At 43.0% G+C, this 11,740-nt stretch overlaps 1 protein-coding gene across 1 annotated transcript; it reads right to left on the bottom strand.

Annotated features, from left to right (window-relative positions):
- Positions 1-9,928: 9,928 nt before the first annotated feature.
- LOC143017753 (uncharacterized) lies at positions 9,929-11,379 on the bottom strand. Its single transcript, XM_076172605.1, has one exon. The coding sequence runs from the start codon at positions 11,377-11,379 to the stop codon at positions 10,150-10,152; it is 1,230 nt and encodes a 409-aa protein (XP_076028720.1). The 3' UTR covers positions 9,929-10,149.
- Between the last annotated feature and the right edge of the window lie 361 nt (positions 11,380-11,740).

The following is an 11,740-nucleotide window of genomic DNA, read 5'->3' as shown; positions in this document are numbered from 1 at the left end:
CGTGCATGCGTGTGTATGTGTGTGTGTGTGTGTGTGTGTGTGTGTGTGTGTGTGTGCGTGTGTGTGTGCGTGCGTGAGTTCGTCGAGAACACGTACCTGCGTCTGCATGTACATCTATTGTTTCATATATAATGCACAAGTGTATTGACATAGGTTTGAATGTCAGAATATATTCCAACTTCTCGTGGCTACCAGAAAGAAGAGAATTGAGGGGTTGAAGTACCAGATGGAGGGAAATGGAATTGTGAATTATTACATTCAATCTCAACCTGTTCATCCCGAGGAGAGACTCAGAGCGATGTCTTCGATGGGCAATCCCGGAAGGTACACGTGATGATTAAAAGAACAAAGAACTATCTGGAGAAAGAGAGGTAGAAGGAGGAGGAGGAAGAGGAGGAGGAGGAGAAGGAGAAGTAGGAGGAGGAGGAGGAAGAGGAGTAGGAAGAGGAGGAGGAGTAGGAGGAGGAAGAGGAGGAGGAGGAGGAGTACGAGGAAGAGGAGGAGGAGTAGGAGGAGGAAGAGGAGGAGTAGGACAAGGAGAAGTACGAAGGTGAGGACTAGAAGAATCTGAGGAAAGGAATAGTAAGGGAAAGAGCAAATAAAGAGAAGAAAAAGAGGAGGAGACAGAGTAAAAAGAGGAAGACAAAGAGAGTGAGGAGGAGAAACAGGGGAACACTCAGAAACGAATTAGGAGGAAAGAGGAGGGGAATAAGGAGCAGCAGGAGGACGGACAGGAAGAATATGAGGAATAAGGAAGATCAGAAGAGGAAGCAGGAGGTGGAGGAAGGAAACGGCCAATCAGATGATGTTTACTCAGAGAAGAGAGAGAAGGTATGGATGAAGGATTGGGACGAAAGTGAAAGTGAAGAGGAAAGGAGAGGAGAGGAGGGGGAAAGAGTGAAGGGAAATTCGGAAGGAGGACCTCGAACATGTGGCCTCGTCAGTGTGACAGGAAGTGGACAGGTAAGAGGAAGACAGGTGAAACGGGGACAAAAGGGTCAGAGACAGAACGGACGGAAGACAGATGAGATGACGGTAGGGGGGAGGGGGAGGGGGGAGGGGATGATGGGGTTGCAGAGACGAAAAAGTAAACATAGGATGAAGAACACATTAGGACGAAACAGTAATAGTAGGAGAAGGAGGAGGAGATGAAGGAGGAGGAAGAGGAGGAGATGAAGGAGGAGGAATAAAGGAGATGAAGGAGGAGGAGTATGAAGAGGAGGAGGTGAAGGAGGAGGAAGAGGAGGAGATGAAGGAGGAGGAATAAAGGAGATGGAGGAGGAGAATGAAGAGGAGGAGGTGAAGGAGGAGGAATAAAGGAGGAGTAGAAAGAGGAAAGTTTTAAGAGTAGACGGGATCTGTAGGTAAGTGAGAGGTAGACAGTTTAAACTGATTCAATAGAGAATGGGTCGAGTAAAGAGAGAACAGGAAGTGAGATGAAATAACATAATTCAGAAATACCTGTAGAAGTAGACAGAGAAGGGAAACTCGTATGTAGAATATGTATGTTATATATCGTACATATACATTTAAACACACACACACACACACACACACACACACACACACACACACACACACATGTATATATATATATATATATATATATATATATATATGAAGAGAGAAAGACAGAGAGACAGAGGCAGAGAGAGACTGCCAGAGGAACGAATGAGACAGAAATATGAACAAAGGAAAAAGAGGAGAAGGAGGAGGTGGATTGGGAGGAGGAGGACAAGGTGGAGGAGGAGAATGAGGAGGAGGAGGAGGAGGAGAAGGTGGAGGGACAGAAGGAGGAGGAGGAGAGAGAGAGAGGAGAAGAGAGAAGGACATGTTAATCCATCAGCCGGGATTTCCCCCCTGCAACTCCACATCAGCCGTCAGTCCCTGTGACTGACTGTATGCTCGGCTGAAGCTGACAGTCGCTGTAATTGTCATATCAGTCTCCTGAAAGTTAAATGGCTCCATTACAGTATTAGTTGGTGGGGCCGGAGGGAGAGGAGGGGAGGAGGGAGGGGTGGAGGAAGGGGATGTGAGAGGGTGGGAGGAGAGGAGGGGAGGAAGAGGAGTAATGTGATAGGGGAGGAAAGAGGAATGGAGGAAGGGGATGTAAGAGGAAGGGTAGGGAGAAGAGGGAGGGAAGGGAGAGGAGGGGAGGAGGGAGGGATGGAGGAAGGGAATGTGAGAGGGAGGGAGGGGAGAGGAGGGGAGGGAGAGGAGTAATGTGATAGGGGAGGAAAGAGGGATGGATGAAGGGAATATGAGAGGGAGGGAGGGGAAGGAGAGGAGCAATGGGACAAGAGAGGAGAGAAGGATGGAGGAAGGGGATGGGAGAGGGGAGAGAGAGGGGAGAGAGGGGAGTGAGGGGTGAGGGGAATAGGTGGGGTGATGGATTGGTGGATAAAGGGAGGAAGGGTATAATAGAGGAGATTATTGGAAGGTACGAAAGAGAAAGAGAGAGTAGGAGAGGCAAAGAAAGAGAGGCAAAGAAAGAGAGGTAGAGAGAGGCAGAGAAAAAGAGAGAGAGAGAGAGAGAGAGGGATACAGATAAAGAAAATGAAGAAATCAAAGGTAGATATATAGAGATGGAGATAAAGAGAGAGGAAGTGAGAAAATGGAGAAGAGCAAAAGAAAAAAGAAAAACGCGAAACAAGAAAGATAAGACAAGAGGAATGGAGGGAAGAATGAAAAGAAAATAACAGAATGTAGTAAAGGAACGTGAAGAAAAAAGGAAATAGGAGCAAAAAAGACAGAAAACATGTCTTAAGAGAACAAAAGAATAATCTTTGCAGTGGAATGAAGAAGTGAAGATAATGAAGAGAAAATCACAAAGATAAGATTGGCGAGTAATGAAGAAGGGAAGTAGAATAGATAAGATTGAACCAAGAATAGATTTGACAATGTTTTCCGTATACAGGCATTTTCGTTAAAAGAAATGTACAAGGATGGGCTACTCAAACTAATAAAAAAAAAAAAAAAAAAAAAAAAAAAAATCGGTTTGATGTCGCTGCCATTAGCGTATTTCTCTCATATATATATATATATATATATATATATATATATATATATATATATATATATGTATATATATAGATATAGATATATATGTATATGTATGTATAAATGATTTTTTTTTTTTTTTTTTTTTTTTTTTTTTTTTTTAATCAGTCGTTTGTTAAGTTTGATTTCCCTGCTCAATATTCATCCACGAATTTTGTCTGTCTCAGACTGTCTCCCTCATCTTCCTGGTCTCCTTCGTTCTCTGTCCCAAATCTCCTCTCCCCCGTTTCCCCGTCCCTTTCTTGTAAAGTCACATTTCGCCGTCGGAAAATTCCGCGCTACCATTCTTCAACCAGGTAATCCCATGTGACGTTTTTCCACCACCATGACTGTCACTACCACCACCACCACCACCATCACCACCACTTTCATAACCATCACCAACAATTCCTCACTACAATATTCTCCAGCTATCTCAACTCCACCATACTATTACCAAGTACCAAATACCAGCCCACCTTATCTTCGTCCATCACATATATACATTGTCCTCCACTCCTCTTCCTCCTCCTCCTCCTCCTCCTCCTCGACAGCCTCTCTCCACCTCATAGGAGAAAAAACTATCGACCTTGATGCACTGTTGCGGTTTTTTTTTATCAATGGTTTCTACTAATGTGGTCTATATATAATATATGTTATGTATGTATAGATATATTACAGGCTATTAGTGACTATGTCATAATAGTACTATAGCGTCCTTACAAGCTAATTAAGTATCTTCCGCAGAAGAACGTGAGAGCCTAGAGAGCACACTCAAAAGAGGCCAAGGGACCGCGCGGCCCTCGCAAGTGTCCACAAGGTAGGCGGTTCGAAAGTGTCCTTTTGCGGACGGGAGCGTTGTCCGGTGCCGAGCTACGGGCGCGGAATGAAATGAGAATCTTAAGCGCTCTACTCGGGTTATCAGGTCGAGAAGGTTTCGGTATGTCATGAGGATGATTTCCTTCCTCAGATCGACGCGACCAGACGCGGAACCTTCTATTTGCGTTTCGCGGTTTCACGTGGAAGAACGTCGTGTTCTTTAAGTAAATAAATAGATAAATAAATAGATAAATAAATAAATAAACAAACAAACAAACGCTGCACACGAGATGTACATTATGATGTACACGGGTAGAAAGTCATCTTTGGTTGTTTCGTAGAGGATATAACACAAAAGTACCTCTAATGGAATAAGAAAACTTTGAACAGCGCTTTGATTTTTGAGAGAGAGAGGGGAGAGAGAGAGAGAGAGAGAGAGAGAGAGAGGAAAAACAAAAGAAGGTGAGTCTAGCGTCCTCATTAAGAATTCGGATTCCGGGTTCAAGCGGATGAGCATTTTCCATTCATAACATGAGAACCACAGAATATGAAGAGAGAATCTCTCTCTCTCTCTCTCTCGCTCTCTCTCGGAGAACTACACTAACTCAAGCTCCTATTTCTCCAATACTTTCTTGTTTCAGAGACTTCTATTTATGTGACTAGAAATTTTTTTGGTCGTTCTCTCTCTCTCTCTCTCTCTCTCTCTCTCTCTCGAGGAGAACTACACTAACTCAAGCTCCTATTTCTCCAATACTTTCTTGTTTCAGAGACTTCTGTTTATGTGACTAGAAATTTCTTTGGTCGTTCCCTTTCTCTCCTGAATCTAGAAGCTTTATTTCTTACTAAACAGACTCCCAATACAGCTAGGATCTTTTAATCTAAAGTATATCTATTTAATGCTCTTGTTTTGTGACTAGAAGTTTTTGGTCTATATTGCTTCATGAATCTAAAGCACTAATTATTGCTCCTCAAATTTCTCATGCAAGATTATGTTAGACATTTCCTTTACTTTGTGACTTTGAAGCTCTAGTTTCTAGATCCAAGATCTCAGTTTATGCGACTAAAACCTCAATTTTGTCTTTCTTTCACTCGTAGACCTAGAGTATTACTTGACTAGAATTGTGACCTTCAAATGAAAAAAGACTAGAGTTAATTAGGAATTACTGACATGACTAGAGTGTACGTTGTGTTGAGAAGGCATGCGTTAAGAATGGCTTAATGCGCCTGGACGTGGAATCCTATTCTATTTCGTTGATTGGATTCATTGTTTCGTTACGTCTGTTGATTATTTTTTGCTCATGAAGCAATTAAACCACATACAATAGATTACTAGAAAATGTGTACACACACACACACACATATATATATATATATATATATATATATATATATGTGTGTGTGTGTGTGTGTGTGTGTGTGTGTATGTATATATATATATATATTATATATATATGTGTGTGTGTGTGTATAATATGTGTGTGGTTGTGTGTGTGTAATATATATACATCAAAAGCGTGTGATTGTTCTAACATATTGGTGAGATAAACTAGATATCGCACTATTGGAGAAAAGAAAGTTCTTTAGAGATATATATACTGCGATCACTATGATCCCCTTCAGCGTGATTGTACAAATGGTGGGTTGACTTGTATCTACTAAGAGGGAATTAGAGGGGACAGGGTGAGATAAGCATGTTAATGCGTGGTACGTTTGAGCCCAAGTCGTGATGACGCCAATGTCAAACTGACCCCGGGTCAGTTTGACCCCTTTCGAACAAACATTTGACCTGAGATCAGTTTGACCTTGGGGTCATCGTGACTTGGGCTCAAACGGACCACGCACTAGCATGCTTACCTCAACATGCTCCCTCTATGTATCCCCTTTTAGAATATATAGGTCAATCCACCTACTGTAAAGCCACGCTGAAGATGATCACAGTTAGTAATCGCAATATACATATCTCCATATAATTGTCTTTTTTTCGAGGGTGGAATATTCAGTCTATATATAAATATATGTATATATATATGTATATATATATATATATATATGTATATATATATGTATATGTGTATATATATATGTATATATATATATATGTATTTATATATGTATATATATATTATATAGATATGTATATATATATATATATATATATGTATATATATATGTATATATATACTATATAGATATGTATATAAATGTGTATATATATGTATATATGTATATATATGTATACATATAGATGTATATATATATATGTATATATATATATATATATGTGTGTGTGTGTGTGTGTGTGTGTGTGTGTGTGTGTACATGTATATATTTTCTTTTTATAAACCGATATTGATTGATACCCTTGAGTATGTTAAAATAAATAACCTAAAACTAATGGCACAGATTACAATGTGAAATATACAAATGTCAAATTATTCTCCGGTACGTATGGTAAGATTGTTCTTCCTTTTCATATTAGCCTCATTATCATTATCGTAATAATAATTTTACTTTATTACAATCACCTTTATCATGAGCGTCATCATCCCTTTCTGTCATCATCTTCAACAACAATAGTTTATAATCTTAGTCAACACTGTCAACAAGATCATTGTTGGCATTACTTCAGTAATCAATCTTGTCGAAAACGTCATTATTATCTTTATCTTCCTCCTCTTTTTCCTCCTCCTTCCACTATTCTCCTCCTCCTCCATTCCTCCTCCCCTCCTCCTTCCCTCCTTCTCCTCATCATCCTTATACTCTCCCTCCTCAACATCATCATCTTCATCCTTCTCCTTTTGATCCTCCTTCTCCTCTTCATCCTTCTCCTCCACTTTCTACTCCTCCTCTTACTCCTTTTGCTCCTCTTGCTCCTCCTCCTTCTACTCCTACTCCTCCTGCTCCTCCTCCTTCTCCTCCTCCTCCTCCTGCTCTTCCTTCTCCTCCTCTTCCTCCTCCTCCTCCTTATCATCATCATCATCATCATCATCATCATCATCATCTTCGTCTTTATGGTTATTACACCATCATCATCACCTTTGTTATATTCTTCTCCATCTCTATTATCATTATCACCCGTATCGTAAAGTATAGCATTAATTCATATCATTATTAGCAGATCATTATCATCACTTCTATTACAGTCTTTGAAATTCATCTTAATCATAGCAGCATATGTCCTTGCGAGCATGGGACTTCAATGTATGCATTTGTTATCCACTTTAAGAAGTCAGTCATAGCATAGCACTTTCACAGACGCAGCCAAAATTTGACCAATCAATTACAATCGTTGTTGTAAGTGCTGAGCTTTATCCATGTGTAACACATCTTCCTAAGAATTGCTATATACCAACCAGTAAGTTACCAAGAGCGCGACAGGATCATATGTCGGCAACAGCACAGTCTCCCAGAGGAATGTTGTCTCTGGTTTCGAAACCCTCGATTCAAGACAGTGAACATGTGCTGTTGTTGAGTATTCTTTAAGACTAACGACTAGATTTATCATAACGACTTCATGTCGTCCGCTTACACCGATTCCCGAACTCGCGACGAAGCTCCCGATCTCGCGACGGTGTTCCCGATCTCGCGACGGTTTCCGATGTCGCGACTAAGCTCCCGCCTCGACCTTCCGGTGGACACTCGGATGGGCGCGCGGACCCTCTCCTCACACTCAGAACTGAAGATCAGAACATAACAATGGGAGCAGAACTTGTGTTAAGCCAACTACGCTTCCTAGAGATCAAATATAGACTAATATTTGGCTGATAGCTTACTAAAAATATCCCTTTCTTTCGATGGCATGGCTTCAGGACTATGATACGTGTGTGGGACCTACGTGTTTAATCAGTTGCCTTTTGTTATTATGATAATTAGTACAGGTGCAATTGTTATGCGTTGCTTTGCGTTTAATATATATTAATAATATACTTTTATTATTGTTTTTTAATTCTAGATTTGAGACTTAAACCAGAGGTGTTGGAATGTATTGTATGGAGTGTATGACTTATTATGGTTAGCATTAGATATATTATCATCTTAGAAACTACAGTAAGAATAGATTGCTACCTAAAGCATTATCAATGACATGCAGACAAGGAACCTCTCTGAGAGAGGTTCTTTCTGATCGATGTCTGTAGATTCGTTGTATGTGAAACAGAACACCCCAGAAAATAGTATTGCTTAGGGTGTCTTCAACCGTAGAAATGAATGATAATTGTAATAAATAGTAATAAATAGTTCTAGTGCTAGTGTTTTTTTTTTATATTATTCTTCTAAATTCTACAAGTGTGGCGGATGCGGGGGAGGAGCGGCTTGTAGCCCAGCGTGTGGCGGTATTCAAGGAGGACCTCGAAACATTAGGTCCTGAAGGTTAAGCGCCCCTGAGAACGTCCCTTTCCTCCTCCTTCTACCTTCGTCTTCTCCTCCGTCATCCTCTTCTTCGCCATTTCCAGCTCCTTCATCCTCACCAGCATCACCATATCCGTTTTCTTTGATTCCGTCCTCTTGTCTTCTTAGGTTCCTCAAGTTCACCTTAGCCCCATCCTCTCTACCTCTTTCTTTTCTCTTCCTCATTCTGTGCCCTTCCTCTGGTCCTCTCCACCTGTTACTCCTCCCTCACTCACTACTTCACTCACGTTTCCCTTTTCCTCCACCTCCTCCATCATATCCTCCTTTTCTTGCATTCTCCAAAGAGGTTTGAACGTCTTATCCTCAAGTTTTTTCTTCATATCTTGAGATGAATGTCCTCCCGTACCTTCTTCTCCTCTTTCTCTTCCTTTATCATTATCATCCAATTTTTTGTAGTCCCTCCTCTTTTTTTACTTCTCTTCTGCGGCGCAATTTTCGGGCACTAATCGAAACCCACTTCGGAGAGTGAGCTCGTCCCCATCAGGTACTTGCACAAGACCTTGACCACAATCTTTATGAAAAAAGAAAAAGGAAAAAAAATCGCCAGCTGGTCTACCCAATGACTGTAGGCCCCAGATGGCATATCTCAACCAGAACTTTTTTCATAAACAGATTTTGAGACGTAGGAGGTCAGGATCCAAAATATTCACGTTAAAGCTTCTTTCACGTCTCCTCTAATTCTTCTTTTCTTCTCTCACACCTTACTTCCTTTATTTCTTAGCTTCTTTTTCATGTTCCTCCCAAAGAGTACGTAATAGAAAACAGCTGCCACATGGTAAAGGCATGTTATAAACCCGACCCCAGATCCTTCGGATATCTCTGCAAGGTCTCCATCGTAATCCACCATCAAACTTTGCCCACGTGTCATCTTCAAGGATGGTATTTTCCTTAACAAACGTCGGCCTTTGTTGTCATCATATCTATCCGACACCAAGTAACAAAAATAAAAAAAGAATAAAAAAAGCAACAAGCAGCAGTATATCCACATACACATTTATAATACAAACCAACGAACATCTCACAAAGGTGACGCCGTTGGCTAATTTTGACAACGTGCTCAGATATGGTTTGATTTGGTTGAAGGTAGATTGACCACTCTCTTTCTCTTTCTCTCCTCCACGGGAGGGATCACGAGTAGGGAGAATCTTCTTACAATTCCAAGCTTTTAATATTTCTTATCCTGAACGGTGGAGGCAAAATCATGGAAGAGCATTATAAAGTCTTTGATTCGTATCGTTCCCAAGCGTGTCATGAAGCTTGAAGCCAAATGAATAGCGTTGCACATCCACGGACTTGGGATGGATCGGGGTTAAGAGTGTGTGTGTGTGTGTGTGTGTGTGTGTGTGTGTGTGTGTGTGTGTGTGTGTATGTGTGTTGCGTGCGCAGGGATGCAGTGGGGGTGAACTTGGGGTAAGGCTGAGGGTCAGTTACAGGCGGATTGAGGCACAGCTTGTCTACGGACGGGGTGACTTCAAGAACACGCCGTCAGTGTTTGGCCTTGCTTCTCTCGGTGTGTCCTTGGTACAAATACACACACACATGTACATAGATGTATGTACATGTAGGAGACATCACCAAAAGATTAGGGCCCGGCAGGAAATTCCTTCCCCATCCCTCCCTCCCCTCCCCTCCCCCCTCCCTTTCCTCCACCATCTTCTTAGTCTTCTTCTTTTTCTTCCTTCTCTGTCCTTCTTTTCCCACCACCAATAACTCTCTGTTCTCCTTCTCCACCTTCACTTTCTTGTGGTTCCTTCGCCCTGCTGCCCAAAGACTAGCGACGAGTGTGGGGGCCCCTGTCACGAGGGGGATTCGCACGGCTAAGTTCGCAGTGCTGGCGTAGAATGCGGGTTTGTACGTCTTTGTACTGGAAGGGTAGGAAGCGGTTCATACCACTACCTCATTTCTGCAAGTCTCCTCGCCCTCCGAAAAGTCCTGCTCGGGCGGTGAGGGAGGTAGCGGCATGTCCTTGAAGCAGGCAGACTCATAGTGCTTGTTGAGGTATGACTTGAGGGCGAAGGATTTGTTGCAGCGCTTGCACTTAAAGTTTTTGAGGGCGGAATGTGTCTGCATGTGTGCTCGAAGGTTGGAGCGGTCGGCGAAGGCTTTCCCGCAGTGGGCGCATCCGAACGGCTTCTCGCCAGTGTGACTCCGCATGTGACCCTGCAGGAGCCACGGGCGAGAGAAGGCTTTACCACAGACCCCACACTTGTGGCTGAGGTTGTGTGTGAGGACGTGCATTGCTAGGGCGGGCATACTGACGTACGCCTTGCCGCAGATGGTACACCTCCTCGCATTGCCCGAGTCGAGGTCTCTGTGAGTCTGTTTATGTCTGGAGAGGTTGGATGAGGTGGCGTAATGTTTCCCGCACTCGGAACACGTGTACCGCGTCTTCTCGTTGGCCTCAGGTACGGTCTGTCTCTTGGACCGACCGTCGCTGACGAAGAAGGCTTCGTAAGTATAGGCCACGGTTTTGCCTTTCGGGGTCTGATCCTCCAGGCCTTCGTACTTTGGCGAGTCTGGTGCGACTGACGAAAGAGCTGTTGCGGCAGTGACGGCGGCTGCGGCAGCGGCAGAGGCTGGGTGATGATGGTGGGGATGGTGAGGGTGGTGGGGGTGGTGATGATGGTGGAGCGGGGGCTGGGGAGGCGGCTGTTGCTGTTGCGCAGTTGAGGACGTGATGACGCTCGTAGGTGCCGATGCCACCACCAGGGCCTCCGTGGACGCTCGGGACTGCGCCTGTGTCGGGTACTCGGCTTCCGTGTGGGGTCCTGGCGCTGGAGTGGGAGACGGAGGCGTCTGGGGAGGGGAGTAATCGGACACCCGTGCTGTGCTGAGGTCGAGGATGGCGTGTGCGGTGGATAGGTCCTCCGGCGGTCGCTCGTAGAGGGCCATCGGCCTCGTCGTGAGGTTGATGGGTTCCTCCGGGGTTGGGTCATCGTGCGGGTCGTAATGCGGATACAACGGGACCAGAGGAAGGAGAGGGGAGGAGTGATGGGTCGGAGAGAGCCCCGTGACACTCTCTGGGGGCGTGAGGGCGCGTCCATGGGCGTCCGGCGATGGGGTCAGGGGTAGAGCCATCGGCGCTGGAGGGCTGTATCCCCTCATATCACTCATGTAACCTGAAAGGAAGAGGGAATGAAGAATTAGAAGACGTAGTAATTCAAAGCTCGAAAAACATGAATTGACGTATATATAAACATGAATAGTGATATCAACATTCCTATTGAAATTGATAAACACGTTAAAATATCTATCTATCAATATATCTATCTGTCTATCTATATATGTATATATATATATGTATATATATATATATATATATATATATATATATTATATATATTACAATCATGATTTATAGATACGTAAATACGAAACAATATAATTATTTTGATATTGACATGGAAGTAGTATTTTTCACGTATAAAATAGAAAGCATAAATACATGATGTAGAATAGTATATATCACACGATA

This window comes from Oratosquilla oratoria, chromosome 33 (assembly GCF_046742065.1).
Source record: "Oratosquilla oratoria isolate Oo_2021 chromosome 33, ASM4674206v1, whole genome shotgun sequence".
NCBI lineage: Eukaryota > Metazoa > Arthropoda > Malacostraca > Stomatopoda > Squillidae > Oratosquilla > Oratosquilla oratoria.
Note: the sequence above shows the minus strand (reverse complement) of the source record. Positions and strands in the feature narration are given on the sequence as shown.